The 16,506-nt window shown below is 35.0% G+C and overlaps 1 protein-coding gene across 1 annotated transcript in view; it reads right to left on the reverse strand.

The window, feature by feature from the left end:
* Nucleotides 1–16,506, reverse strand: part of GALNT13 (polypeptide N-acetylgalactosaminyltransferase 13) — a 605,545-nt gene that overhangs the window by 44,878 nt on the left and 544,161 nt on the right. Inside the window, exon 10 of the mRNA XM_030917104.1 lies at nucleotides 9,585–9,724. Within this exon, the coding sequence (XP_030772964.1) occupies nucleotides 9,585–9,724 (140 nt within the window). The remainder of the gene's footprint in view (nucleotides 1–9,584; nucleotides 9,725–16,506) is intronic.

Here is a 16,506-nt window from a genome sequence, read left to right on the forward strand (position 1 = left end):
AGTTACTATTTTATTTTTCAAGACAGAGTCTCACTCTGTCGCCCAGGCTGGAGTGCAGTGGTGGCAATTCTTCTGCCTCAGCTTCCCAGGTAGCGGGATTACAGGTGCTCACCATCACACCTGGCCAATTTTCATTTTTTATTTTTATTTTTAGAAGAGATGGAGTTATACCATATTGGTCAGGCTGGTCTCGAACTCCTGACCTCAGGTAATCCACCAGCCTCATCCTCCCAAAGTGCTGGGATTACAGGTGTGAGCCACTGCACCTGGCCTATAGTTATTAATGTTCATTTTATTTCATTGGTTTTTCTGTTTAGGAAATCCTATTATTTTGGGTCTTGTTGCTTATCTTCTATGTGTGTCACTTTCAATTGAACAATTTAGTTTCCAATTTTTATTTTTTTTGGTTGTTCCTTTTCCTTTCTGAAATTCATATCGCATACTCTCTTGGTATTACTCACTCATGTGTTCTTACAAGTTTGACCTTCATTTCTGAAATGATTTAGTCTTTGATTTCTAATTCTTTCCTGCATTCTAGTCCCTCATTTCAGTTTTTCTAAATTTGATTTATGTTGTTCTTTCCTATATTCTATCATTTAGAGCATTTATTTTAGCATCTTTTGAAATATTAGATTACATTTTTCCTCTGTCTTATGAGCATAAAGCATTGGTGTGCTTGCATAGTTTGCAGAGATACCACTCTACTTCTATCTTTTTCTTACATCAGTCATGCTCTTCTAGTTCTTTTCTCTCTTCCTTTTTTTCTTTCTTCCTTCTTTCCTTTTCTGCATAAGATCAATTTTCCTAGTCTTTTAAGGGGAAAGGGTTGATCAAGAGACCATTTCTAATTTCACAAATATAGAACACTTTTTCCTGTATTTTTTGAAGTGTTAAAAAAATTACCCTTCTATTTCTTGAGACCTCCTGACCCATTTACCTCATCCATTTTAATCTGAACCATTCATTTCCTTTTCCTCCCACTCTAGTTGGGCTTTATTCTCTGAAGTGTCTTCTGAGAAGGAGCTTCGGCTAGTGAGTTTCAAGAATTCACAGACTGCACACTGTTCAGACCCTTTAGATATTAGAGAGGAGTTTTTTTTGCTCACCTGCAAGGTACTTCTCCCATTTTCAGCTACTATTATCCAATTGGCCTGAAACAATTTCTCATGAGTATCTCTTAGAAAATTGGTGTTATCCTGACCTCATTTCTATCCGATACCTCATTGCTTTCCTCTGTTGTCTCCCGCAAAAATTGTAGTATCATCTGGGTCATGACAATGTCAGCTCATATTTGAGAATTTGTGAGAACACTTTGCCACCTAATTTTGTTGTCAAAATTGTTCATCATTTTTTTAAGTTTTGCTGCCCTATTTGTTCTTTTCTGTGTTAATGGGAAAATTCAGAGATTCACACACTATGTCATTGCTGCCACCAATTTTTCCAGAATTCCAGAATAGACTTCTCTTGGGGACTGCATGAAAAGAAGCCTATCCTATTTCTGGCACATTCTAACTACTCCACATTCAATGTGGTTTTGTAGTTTGTGGATGTGTAATATTACTTGTCCTTCAGAATGCAGCAGGTGCTAAGTGGATACAAAATAGGAATTGAAGTCAAGTCTGGCTGGATGTAGAGTCTGGGAGAATAGCAATATACAGGAGTCAATGGTTTAGGAAACCTGCCACAGGGAGAAAAGAGAGACAACCACTACCACCTCCACTATGATGATAATAACAATATAAATTAGAAACTATTTGAATTGTTTGTGCCAACCTATTACTCCCATTTTACAAACAAAAACATTAAGAGACAGAGAGGTTAACTAATTTGCCAAAACAAGGAATGTAAAGGTATTCTATTGAGTCTGGGAATTTCCAGTCCTGACTTCCAGACAGGCAGGCAGTGTGTTTTAGAAAGGAGGCCTGGAAGGAGCAAGGGAGGACTCAATTCTGCTTGAACAGAGCTAACTAGAGGTTATCTAGACAACTGGTGAAGACATATGAAACAAGATACACAAAGGCAGCCTGGAATTAGCCCTGGGGGACCAGGTCAAAAAGCCTAAAAACAAAATATTCTTTATGCTTAGTGCCAGCCTGACGAGCTGAGGTCAGGCAAATAATTTCTGTCTATGTCCAGGGTAACCTGAGAGATTAGCAGTGTGGAGGACAGAGTGTCAGGAAATCAGGATATCAATTGCCATCTTAAACAAATAAGAGGGACATATCACCCGGGATACAGCCAATATCTGAAAGGTTTTTTTTGTTTGTTTGTTTTTCCTTTTTTGAGACGGAGTCTAGCTCTGTCACCCAGGCTGGAATGCAGTAGTGTGATCTCGGCTCACTGCAAACTCCAACTCCCAGGTTCAAGTGATTTTCATGCCTCAGCCTCTCAAGTAGCTGGGACTACAGGCATGGAATTACATCACAACTGGCTAAGTTTTGTATTTATGGTAGAAATGGGGTTTTACAATGCTGGCTGTCTAAACTCCTGACCTCAAGTGATCCGCCTGACTCGGCCTCCCAAAGCGCTGGGTTACAGGCGTAAGCCACCATGTCCAGCCTAAAAATCTGAAAGGTTTTTATCACTACTAGGCCTATAACATTCAGATGTTTTTAAAGTCATGCGCACCTACAGGGCAGATAGAAGCACATAGATTGTTCTCAAGTGAGCGAGCCCAACCCTGTAGGCATCTGCTGTATTGTCTTCAAAATACAAAAATGGTCACTGGTGTTTTCTAACGATTCTCAGCAAACAAATCTTAATGTGTATCTCAATACTAGCATATGGGAGAGTTGAAACTATGCATCTCATCTTTTGAGATGTAAAGGATAATCAAATTTAGGATGATCATGTATAATTCTAAAATCAGAACTTTTCTAAGAACGCCTTGAGACCTCAAATATATACTCACAAAGAATGTTGTTCAAGGGAAGAAGTGAAATTTCAGAAAAGATGCAATTCTATCGCTGGTACCACATTACCTGACAGTAGCAATGGTTTGGTCATGTCATTAATCCTGAGAAAAATCAAAGCAACCAACAACTAAAGAACTTTATTAAAAATTCTTTACAAAGTCTGTTCTAGAACTTGAATCAAAATAGTAGAGCACACTGGTAGCTCTAAGATCTGGTAAGCTCTTTTGACTCATTCTTTATGTTATGGTAGAGCTTTGAATGTATGGCACAAGGCCAAGATAGTTTTAACTTTAATTGGCTGTCTGCTTTGAGATTTCTGTGTTTACACATAATCTTTTATTGCTTGAAAACAATTCTTAGTGACATAAACTTCAGGGCATTTTTCCCACTTGTGTTTTGATATTTGAAATCAGCAAGACTTTCTAAATGTTTCTGTGCATTGCAGCATCATTGGTAATGTTCTTACCACTTATATAATTTGTTCATTAGCTTTTGCTCCCTCTGCTGGAATGTAAAAGCAAGTAGCAATGAGAACTCCATTTCTAAAAGAGAGATACATACTCCCCACGCCCCCGCCACCAATCTTTGCATTTTAAAAACTCTTTTAAATCCATTCTAAAGACTGTCAAACTAGCATTATTTTACTTTAATTACCCCAACATATGCTTATTCTTCAATTGCACGTTGTTACTTTTTATCACTGTTTCACAAATGTCAACCTCATTTGTTTTCTCTTTTCTTTGTAAAGATGGAAATAAGCACATTTGCAGTGAATTCCACAGCTTAATGTTAATATTTCCATAATATGATTGCTCTTGTGGATATGCATTTAAAGTATATTTCTGTTTAATCTAATTGTGAATAAATCAGAAAGATGAGAACAAAATCTGTATATTGAAACAATTCAAATTGACTTCACTTATGCAGACCTGGATTTAGAAGGTCTTTGATTAATGACTGTGAGATTTAAAAATTATTCTTATCTGATACGTGAAATCCCTTCCCCCCAAAAGTAAAGAACATAGAAAAATAAACAATTTAATTTATTTGGTTGGTAACAAAAACAGCGACAACCAAAATCCTGAGAGAATTCAGTACATGACAAACTGGCATATGGTTTGTTGCAGCTGTTTGCACCAATACACATTTAAGTAATAAAATTAGAATGAATTTTAGTTTATTAGAAATATGAAGTTAAAAAAATACAATATTTTCAGGTAATAAAAATAGCGTGCTTTGTTCATAGGTGAGTTACCTAGCCCAACATATTTTAAGGTAGACATCCAATAAAGGATGACATATTCTCCCTAAACATACACATATTCAGAAATCCTGGTATAAAAATTAGCTACTGAGTCCCCAAGATTTTGGAAATAAAATGAACAGAAAAATGTCCATATTTATATAAGTCACCTAATAAGGCTTTCTTGCTGGTCATCCTATTAAAGGGCCAAGAAGACTGTGAATCTATAAATAGATCTGATTACCAACAGAAAGGTAAACGTTTAAGCGTTTTAGCTTCTGCATTTGGCAGTAACTGATTTTACCCTTAATCTCTGCAGCCTAGCAGCATGGATGTCTATTTTTCATTACTTAAATTTGCCCTTCAGCAATATTTAAGGAATACAATAACAATATATGCAAGAACTTTAACTACTTACTATGGCTAAAGGATACAAGAGGAAAAAGAAATTCTGAGGTCAAGTACACAATACAAAATGCATACACTAATGTCAAAACATCTTCAAAGCAACATGCAAATGAAATTTTAAGCACCAAGAGTTGTCACTTGGCTCCTGAAATCCTCATCTCCTTCATTTGCCCTCAGATTGTGTTCAATTTTAGTTCACAATGTATTTTTTTTTTCAGAAAGCCTGTCATAACCCAAAAATTTGGGCTGAGACATTCTATTTTAGAATGCCATTTCTTTCAGTCTTACACTTACATTTACAAGATCAGAACCCAGCCTGTTAAATCTACATAAGCTTCAGGGCTAGTTAAGAGAGAATTTAATGCTGCAAAGAGCTCAACTTCCTTATTCCATTATGATCTGCTTACTGAGTCTAAAAGACACATGCTTCATTAACTTACTTAAAGGCTTTAGTTCAAAGCAATTGCACAGCTTTTAACTTCACATTGGAAACTGCATGTAATTCGTGGGCTGGATAAAGTAATATTTCAATTGCTTGAGTAAGATGCAAACATAAAATAAATTAAGATACAGATATCTGATATCAATAACTATTGACTTTGGTGATGGTATATAATGGAGAAACTGAATACCATATTTGCCTATATATATTCCTACACAGCAAGGAAAGTTATAAAAAGAAATTGACAAGGAAACATTTATATTCACCAATACACAGCAATATTAAATAGACTTTGAGAAACATTGAAGTGAAAAATATATGAATTGTTAAAGCCACACAATTTCATTTCAAATTCAGTGAGAAGTACAAATGAATATACTGCAAAGAAATACTGTTCTTGCTTTGATGACAAGTAGCTTGAACACTTGATATTGCTTTGGGACTCTAATTATTTAAGAGAAAGTGCCTTATACATAAGGAAAAATATCTTTTTACATTCTTCCAATAAAGGTTAATAACAGGCAGTAAGAAGGAAAAGGCTTTAAGTAAATGACTGTTGTTCATTAACAGTTCAACTCTAACTCATTATCAAAATGTCCATCTTAAATTATGCATACATGGCCATGCAAAATTGAATTAGGAGGTAGTGCTTGGTGAATTTGTCCTTCTGTTTCCATGGAAACAGATGCTGGATTGCATTTCTTTAAGGCTAGTTTTAAAGTGGAAAACTACAGTACATTAATACTTCAAAAAGCACAGAACTTACTGTATTTTTTAAATGTATCAGGTTTTTTAAACAGCCGTTACAGCATATCATGTAACTCATGCAGGGCATCTTTTACTTCTACTGAATTTCTTTACTTGTTTGATTCTCTCTTGCCCTACCCACCTCCGCATCCCTAGTTTGGTAGAAAGGCTTAAGAGTAAAGGTCTTTCCTTATTTGACTTTGCATTTTCAACATATAACAAAAGGTTTAGTTTGATATGGTCTGAATGCATTTATCCAAAATTCATGTTGAAATCTAATCCCCATTGTAGTGGTATTAAGAGGCGGAGCCAAGAGGAATGGTGGCCCAAGAGATAACATGTCTAACTATGAATCATAAGATTCAAGAGGTGGAGCCTTTTGGGAAGTGTTTAAGTCATGAGGGCTTCATCCTTATGAATAGAGTTAGTGCCCTTATAAAAGAGGTTGAAGTGAGCTGTCTTGCCCCTTGTCCATGTGATGATATATCATTTGCCTCTTTTTCCATATGAGGACTTAGTGACAATGTGCCATCCTGGAAGCAGCCAGCCTTTCCCAGACACTAAATTGGCTGGCACCTTGATCTTGGACTTCCTAATCTCCAGAACTGTGAGAAATAAATTATTTATAAATTACCCAATCTAAGGTATTTTGGTATAGCAGCCCTAAGGGACTAAGACATAGCTCAAGTTCTTTTTTTATTTGTATTAAATAGAGATGGGTTCTCACTATGTTACCCAGCTGGTCTTGAACTCCTGGCTCAAATCATACTACTGCCTCAGCCACCTGACTAGCTGGGACCACAGGCACATGCCAACACACTCAGCTTCATGCTCTTATTTAATAAAAACATTTTGAATGATTAAAATATAATAAAATCATCTATTTCTCCTTCTAGTTATAAGAAAAAGTGAGCCTTAGTGTTGGACTAGCATGTAATTTTTCCTAACTTCAATAGTTAACTAGCTATGTGACCTACAGGCCAAGCATATAAATTTTCTGTGTGTCAGTTTCCTTACTAATCCTGCAATAATAAAACCTAAGTCATGAAAGTTGTTCTAATTTTTACGTAATTCATCTAAAGCACCTAGAATAACTGTTGGCATAGGAAATCAATAAACGGTAGCTATAATAATTATAACTGTAACTACTGGTGTGCTACTTTTCTTGCTAGGCATTGGGCTATATGTTTTATGTCTTCAGTCATCACTATAACCCAGTATTATTATCTTTATTCTGTTGACAGAGGTAGTAGAGAGGATACTTAACACCACTCGAAATGAAAACTGTAAGGCTAGGATTTGAACCCTCCTATTCTTGGCTTCAGGGGCTGGAATGTTTTCAATACGCCATACTGCCTCTTTTAGATACTACGAAAGGCTCAATTCCTCTCTTTAAAATCTTTCCATAACGTATTTCTACAGATTAAAATATGGTCACCTGATCCATTGTAGAAGATAACTAATTGGAAATTAGTAGTTTGTACAAAGGAATTTGCCCACACTATATTTTATTTTTACAATTTAGAAAGTGAATTAGGTTTCCTTGATGTAGTGAGGGACAGCATAAAATTGGATTTTTAACTTGGAAGTAAACATCTAGTTCTGTTACAGAGCCCTGAGTCTTTCTCAGGAGTCACCTTGGTGGCCCCAGAGAATTTCCAAAAGTCTTCTTTGCTCATTTCTGTCCTGTTACAGCCCTTGGTCATTCCTCCTTTTAGAAAAAGAAATCGATGTTTACTAATGATTTGGGTCCACTGGCGACAGTGAAAGAAACATTTTATAATAAGAATATAAAACTTCCTTTCTTCTGAGGATACAGTCAGGTTCATCAATGTTCAAACAAATTTTCAATAAAGTGATAAGGATACTACAATATTTTATCAGAGATCTTCAGTGGTTTATAATAACTAACATGCAAGGACTGTTCTATTTTAAAAAGCACTGTCATATGTTTTCTGCATTAAATGTAAATCCCTGTGAGATCAGTGCCAACATGAGGATGTTACATATTTGAAAATGATACCAACAATACCCCCTTGTCCAATTAAAAAAAAAATACTTTGAGGCACAGGACTAAGTGACTAAAGTCATACACTTAGAAAGTGGTAACATCAATGTTACTACACATGAAATTTTTCACTACGTTATTCAGATTAAAGTTAAATATATGTAAATCAAGCTCTATAGAGAGATATTTACATGGCTAATAAGGAAGTGGAGACTTGGACAATAGGGCATGAAGATGGCACATAAATCAGTCATTAAAAACGATTCAGCTAGGGCTCCAGTCACTTCAAATATATTTTTTCTTTACTTTTTTCTAGTTAATTGTAAGTAAGGTATGTTTATAAAGTTACAGAGCATTAAGGCAGATGACCCAAAAAAGTATTAGATTGTGCCATATAAATTTTCAGATAGTCTACCATTATGACCTACAACAATGGAATTTTAAATCTAAGAACATGATTACTTGATAATTATTTCCGAAGTGCATTATTTATTGGTTTTCTTTTTTTAGATGGAATCTCACTGTAGCCCAGGCTGGAGTGCAGTGGTGCTCTCTCAGCTCACTGCAAGCTCCGCCTATCGAGTTCACGCCATTCTCCTGCCTCAGCCTCTTGACTAGCTGGGACTACATGCACCCGCCACCACGCCCGGCTGTTTTTTTTTTTTGGTATTTTTACTAGAGACGGGGTTTCACTGTGTTAGCCAGGATGGTCTCGATCTCCTGACCTTGTGATCCGCCTACCTTGGCCTCCCAACGTGCTGGGATTCCAGGCGAGAGCCACCGCGCCCCATCTATTTATTGCTCTTGAAATGCTTTAATCACAACCAATATTAAAGTAGCTTTGATTCCTATTAAGTGGAAAATTATCCATATGGAGGATATAATTCATAAAGGAAATATAATTCTTATTTTGACCAGTTGAGATATATATATATGATATATAGAAATATATTATATATATTATATATAATCAATCTACGAGATGAATGCAGGATTATATATGTATCTGTATGTATGAAAATATTATAAATATCTTATACATACATTATATATATGTTTGTATAGTTATAATGAAGTCACTTTTGTATTTTGAGATAAAATATATATGTAGAAAAGAATGGTGCAGATCAATGGTTCTCAGAGTGTCTAAAAAGTCAACACCACTTTTGTTATAGTACCAAGATATTACTTTCACTTTTCACTTTCACATTCTCCTGAGTATACAAGAGTTTTCTAGAGGCTATTGTAATAGACTGCCTTGTACTGCAATAGATTGAATACTGAAGCACATATGACAATCCAGCTATCTTCTATTAAGTACAGACATAAATGCAATTTACAAAAATGTAATCAATGGTAGTCTCTTATAATTACTTGATTTTGCTTGGAAAAAATATATTTACTTTTCAAAAATATGTTATTTACATTAACATGTAATTGCTTATTACATAATGTTTAGTAAAAAATGGGTTTTAAAGTTCTCAATTTTAATTTAAATACAGTAAATATTAATCATAGTTCTAACCCACATGAACAAAAGGTGTTTGGAGTACACAGTAAATTTTAAGAGTGTAAATGACCAAAAGTTTTAGTACTGTTGGAACAAAAAATATTTTTTTGTTCAATCTTAAAATTTCTGCTCATTTTTATGATTCCTTATGATGAAGACTTTATGGTCCTTGAAATATGAGAAGTTACTTAAAATAGATCTAATTAAAACTCCCTTACAGCTTTTTCATAACATAAAAAATACTGAGCTCCTTAGAAATTGCTCCATTTGCAAAATATATTTATAACTTAACCGAAATAAATAATTCATACCTCACCAAGTGAGTAATAACGTCTTGGGATCTGGGAGTCCGGATAGATGTTTTCTAGGTACCAAGAAAAGGGCTTACACTTCAGATTTTCTCTTAGTGTTTTTCTGACTGACACATCTCCATAATCCACTTTGACAACACCTGGAATTTTTCAGAGAAACACAAATCAGTTTGTGCTATTTTTGTTTTAGTACTGTTTTACTCCATTTACTTTGCTCTCAGTTTTTTTCTTTATAATTCCAGCAAATTCAATTGCATATGCAGCTGCTACTACACTGGATTTTTACTACCATAGAATTAGTACATTAAATAGATATAAATAACACTTCTCCCATTGGTTATGACTTTTCAAATGTAAATATTTATCACCAAGTACTTGTACTACTTAGATTGAATAATTAACTAAATGTAAATTGGTATTTAGTATCTCATAAAGCTTAACTGAACTGTGTAATATGTCTGTTTCTCCTTAATAAAAAATTCTAGTAGCTCCAATGTTTTTGTTAATATTCATACTTTCCCTAGAGTCACTTATTCACCACCTGTAGATTTTATGAGAAATTTATATAAAATATTCACATAATAGACTGCACATGTATTCTTTTTCTTGAACTTCTATCTAGTTACCATAAACTTATGTTTTATTGATTTATTGAGTTATTCTAAGCTACCCCAGTCCTTGAAAAGCTAGTAAACATGTAAGTGTAAAGAAACTAACAAATAAATGAACAGGAATATATTCACATGTATATATGAAAAATGATTAATTTTATTTCACATAATAGAATATTTGACATTTAAATGAATATTTCCACTGAAAATCATAAAAGAATGTTTTCTAGTTCAGAAATAATAATGCTACTAATTTTTATATAAAAACATATGACAACTTGATTTGCTCCTTATATTAAAACTGGCATTTGATTGAAAAAACTAATAACTGTGACAATACAGCAATTATTTCTTAGATTATTCTGAAAATATTTCAATGTTTAACTCTCTTCCTTAAGGCCACTATGCAACATGCTGGCACAAAATGGCCTAGTATTTAGGATATTCTATCCCAACCAAGTAACAAAGACAATCAGTTGTTCTCTAAAATAAGACCAAGTGTTTAGACAATCTAAATGTCTGTAACTAATGCCATTACCAAGACACTATTTTCCAAAGCAGCAACACTCTCAAAACTCATCACTCACTAGTTCCAACCCCCTTGGCTCTTAAGAATTTTTGTGATTTCAAAATTAAATACCATAGTATTATTAGAAAGCATTCTGATCCTGAAGCAGCCAAACCATTTCCTTCCAAGAGAAAATATTGATTTTCCTAGCTGGTGTTTGGATAGAAAACAACAAGGTCTTTGAGGTTTTTAAACAGATAAATATTTGCTTTCAAAATAATTCTATTCAGAACTTCCAATCAGGAATGCAACCTTCAAAATAAGAGGCTTAAAACAATTTAGTATTTACAAAGTAAATCACTAGAAGAATTTCTCATTATGTTAAGTATTATTGCAGTTGAAATAACTGAATACATAATCCTCAAAATCATATAAAGAGATGTCATTGTGCCTGGCGGGGAGGCGAAACACTGATCTTCAGAGAACTTAATTCAACAGTCAATTTTACTGTTCTGTTTTCATTTTTGAGGTGGGTGGATTTAATTGAGGTGGCTTATTTAATACCAACATCCTCCCTTTTTCATCATGTTAAGATTTGGTAGTTCTGGCTCCGTAATATCTTCCTAGAAGGGTTTCTTTGTGCATGTGTTTTCCAATAAAAATTTATTTATGGACAATGAAATATGAATTTCACACAATTTTCACGTAATGATATATTACTCTTTTGACTTCTCCCCAACTACTTAAAATTAGATCTTGGGTATTTAAAAAGGGAACAGCGAGCTGGTTTTGGCACATGGGTCATAGTAGCCAACCCCTGCTCTAAAAGATAAAGTCCTAGAAGGTTTTTATGAGCAGTTATCTGATTGAAATGAAAATTTAAAGTTTCATTTGCATACCATTTTACATAAGGTCAGAGAAAACATTAATTGTCCACTTAGGATTTGGCAAAAAGTGGCTAGCGGAGAATTATAGAGATGATTGAATAAAGCAAAAGCCTTCTTATCCTGTCACCTCTAAGCCACCCCTTGTCATTTCCACCGCAACTTGCTTTTGTTCTATTCCTAGATAATTATGCTAAATTACCTTTAGAAATGCACAAAGAAATACTGTGGGCTATCTTAACATTTTGGTGAGGATGGCTTTTTCTCTCTGCATCCATATTTTTCTTCTTAGAAGTGAGACATATCAAGAGACAACAGTCCTCACAAACACTCTATGTACTCCCCCATATTTCTCAGGTCGCTGCAGTTAGGCAGGGACATCTAACTGGTCCTGGCCAATACACTGTGAGAAAAAGGGGTTATGTCACTTCTGATTTTAAAGATAGGAAAGGAAGTATGAGAGCTTTCTTTTCCTTTACCACAGGGACTGAAGAGGACTTGTATCCCAGTGGGTGCAGCTACAAAATGGAGAGACTTTTCTTATCCTGTATGATTTAGTGACTGTAGAGCCTGAATTAGATTATTCAGATCCATGGTTTGATACGTAATCTTACTTGTTCCCCAAACTGTTATCTCCAATTCAAACCTCTTCAAAGTAGGTTACTCACATTGTTTACCCAACAATTTTATTGGGATCTATACTAGGCATCTCAAATTTGACAAGTCAAAAATTTGATTCTCCAACTTGCTCCATCTCCAAGGTTCTTCATTTTGGCATCTAGCACAAATATCCACTGATTTTCTCAAGGAAAAACAAGTAATTTTCTTTCCCTCACACATATACATTTTTAACTCATAGGAATTCCTGTTGGCTCTCCTTCACAATATATCCTCAGCCACTCTACTGTTACCATCCTGGTCCTAACTTCTCCCATGTCTTGCTTACACTAGCATTGCAATAGTCTCCTAACTAGCTTGGAAACATTTTAAATTCCTCTACCTATATTTTATTCACTATTGCCTGTTCCTTAGTCAATATATTTAAAATACAAATCAAATCATGTTACTCCCCTGCTCAAAAGTGTACCGTGATTTTCCATAATACTAAGAATAATTGAATGTCTCTTAACCATTGCCTGAAGATCCTTCAGAAAATAGCTCTTGACTAGCTTTTTGAATTCATTTATACTCACATTGAAACCCGCCCAATTGTCCCATAGAAGTGATGTTTATGTTTTTTTGTTTTTGTTTTTTAATAAACATGAAAGAATGGCCCTCCTGGTCTTGAAACTTGAGTAAATTACATTTGTCTTATCTAAGTTCCTTTCTCAGGAAACCAACCAGATAATATAAAGGAACGGAAACTTACCAGATGACCACGTCTGGACAGTGAGGCACCAGACCCCCTCACCTGTCATGACTGCCTAACCACCTGTTTCTTGTTGATCAATTTATCTTCCTTACCCCTCCCTAATTCCTGGTTTCTCATACATGGTTACATTTTTTCCTGCTACATCAACCCCTAATTTTAGTCAGTTGAGGAGATGAATTTGAGACTGATTTCCCATCTCCTTGGCTGCAGCAACCTATTAAAGCCTTCTTCCATGTCAATACTGATTGTCTTGGTGATTGGCTTCTGGTGCAGCAAGCAGCAGGATGTAGACAGAACCCCTGTGTTTCAGTAACATCTTCATTCTAGCCCCATATTTCATTCTTTACATTTCTTCAAACATTCCAAATTCATAATTCATCATAATTCAACAATTCAAGGCTTTATACTTCTCTTTTTTCTGTCTGTAATGGTGTTACCCTGCAACTTTCATGAGTTGTCCTTCACTTGGTCCAAGTCTTTGCTCAAATTTTACTTCTTCAGGTTTATTCTGACCTTACTATCAAAATTGATCCCTTTCTCTCATCTTCCTGGGTCTTTATCCCTCTATCATGCTTAATTTTTTTCCATGGCACTTATTATTATCTGATATCATATTATAGATCACTTTGCTCATTGCCTTCTCAACAAAAACTTTGGATGTGTTATCTCCTTTTTTGAAACATAAGGTATCCTACCTGATAATATCTTACAAGATATTGTGACTACTAAATAACTAATGCCTGGAAAATGCTTAGTACAATGACTAGAATATAATAATTACTTAATACACACTATATATTGCATTGGATAGCTGTTGTTTTGCATGCCTGACATCCATTCTGTCCTCTGGTAAAAGCACTTGAATTTTCTCTGGGAAATCACTCCCACTTCACTTCCAGCTTGGGTGGGGCTGGTTTCATTGCCTTCCCCACTCTTCCAGTTCCATCTGTGGGCACAGACTAAGGCACATCACCAGAAAATCTAGTTAAAATGCAAACTGATTCTGTTGGTCTTGAGTGAGGGCCTTAGGGCCCATATTTCTAACAAGCTCCAAGGGATCCTGCTTATGCTCAGTCCAGATTTTGATTAGCACCCAAAATAACAAGAGCATTCTCTTTCTCAACTTTACACATAACCCAGAAAACAATGACTGACTCAGGAATGGGCAAATAAACCAGTCAGCCTAATAAAAGCATACCCTTGAGAATATACTAGGACTATTAGAAAGTTGAAACTATTTCCTGTGGAACTGGGTAGCTGTATAGATGAGTTAAGCCTGGAGTTTTTGGGACTACCATACAACAAAGGCCTATGAAAGTGACACCAATATAGAAGTAAGATAAATTCACATATGGAAAGATATAAAGTGTGAGAGTAAAACAGAAGACTGACTAAAGATAGAAAGCATAGGCCAAGCCAAGATTAGTAATAGATATTTATTCTGGTCAAGCTCTGTACAAGGGACTTTTCTAGGCACTTGGGATATATCTGTGAACAAAACAAAATTATCTTCCTCCATGGAGTTTAAATTCTACTAGAGAAAGACCTAAATAAACAGTACGTACATTAGAAGGTGATACACGCTGTGGCAAAAATTTATAAGTTTTTAAGGCAAGTCTTTCAATGGGACTTGCAAAACTCATGTAAAGGTTTTGACAATGAAGTAAAGATTCATAATAAGTACCAACAAAAGAGTATTTTAATTAACTCCAGATTTGCAGTTTTCATTAATAGCTAAATGATAAAATTTATGGGTTGCTATATTTTTTAAAATAAGCTGTCTTTTAACGGAATCCAGCTAAATGCCCATCAATGATAGACTGGATAAAGAAAATGTGATATATATACACCATGGAATACTAGGCAGCCACAAAAAAGAACGAGATCATGTCCTTTGCAGGAACATGGATGGAGCTGAAAGCCATTATCCTTGGCAAATTAATACAAGAACAGAAAACCACATACTACGTGCTTTCACTTATAAGTGGGAGCTAACTCATGAGACCATGTGGACACATAGAGGGGAACAATACACACTGTAGTCTATTGGAGGATGGAGGGTGGGAGGAGAGAGAGGATCAGGAAAAATAACTAATGGGTACTAGGGTTAATACCTGGGTGATAAAATAATCTGTAAAAGAAACCTCTTTGACACAAGTTTACTCATGTAACAAATTTGTACATGTACCCCTGAAAAGTAAAAAAAAAAAAAGAAGCTTTTATTCATAAGTCTATTGCACTATAGTATTAAATTCACTCTTTAGAGAAATCATGTTTTAAATTTTAAATAGATATTAGATGGAAGATCATAATGAAACTGGCCCAATTGTCACATAGAACTGATATTTATGTATTTTTATATAAAAATAGAAAGTCACTCTCCCAGTCTTAAAACTTGAGAAAATTGTATTTGTCTTATCTGAGTTCTTTTCTTAGGAAACCAACTATCAGGCCACTCAGACATTTTCAAAGAACTGAAACTTACCAGATCACTGCATATGGACAGTGAGACACCAGACCCCCTCACCCATCATGTTGCCTAAACCAGCCAACTGCTTCCTGTTGACTAGCTCCTCTCTAATACCCCTCACTAATTCCTGTTTTCCCTACACATAATTACATTTTTTTTTGCTGCTATACAAATCTCTAATTTTAGTCACTTGAGAATATGGATTTGAGACTGCTCTCCCATCTGCTTGGTTGCAGCACCCAATTAAAACCTTCTTTCCTGTCAATACTCATTGTCTCAGGATTGGATTTCTGTGAGGCAAGCCTTAGACCAAACCCCTGGCATTTCAATGACTATAATTATTTCAGTTAAATTCTTCCCCTAGTAGATGCCTACTAAGTCTAATAGTTCTGTCTCTCTAAAATCAAAGTACCTGAAGAAAGAATACTCTAATTGCATGCTAAAGCTTACAATTTCATGTACAAGAATACATATTGCAGTGTAACTTAAAGGGGAAATTTTTCTTCAATAAATAATGCTTAAGTGGGCACGGTGGCTCATGTCTGTAATCCCAGTACTTTGGGAGGCTGAGGTGGGCAGTTCACTTGAGGCCAGTAGTTCAAGACCAGCGTGGTCAAGATGGTGAAATCCTATCTGTGCTAAAAACACCAAAAAATTAGCTGGCCATGGTGGTGGGTGCCTGTAATCCCAGCTATTTGGGAGGCTGAGGCAGGAGAATCGCTTGAACCCAGGAGGTGGAGGTTTCAGTGAGCCGAGATGGTACTACTATACTCCAGCCTGGGTGACAGAGCAAGACCACATCTCAAAAAACCACACCCCCAAAACAAAAATAAAACAAAACAAAAAGAACGCTTAAGTAAATTCAAGTTATATCTGGTTGACAAAGTACAACTCTTGTATTAAAATAATTATGTCTGTATAAGAATATGGAAAAATATTAATAAGCCAAATGTATGTTTATTATACAGAATAATTAAAATATGTGAAATAATAAGAAAATTGAGATAAAGTCCTTTTTCCTTTAACAGTCAAAACAATGCAGTTGAATATAAATTCTGTTATGTATGTCATATTAAT

The sequence above is a fragment of the Rhinopithecus roxellana genome, chromosome 14 (genome assembly GCF_007565055.1).
Source record: "Rhinopithecus roxellana isolate Shanxi Qingling chromosome 14, ASM756505v1, whole genome shotgun sequence".
NCBI classification, from domain to species: Eukaryota; Metazoa; Chordata; class Mammalia; order Primates; family Cercopithecidae; genus Rhinopithecus; species Rhinopithecus roxellana.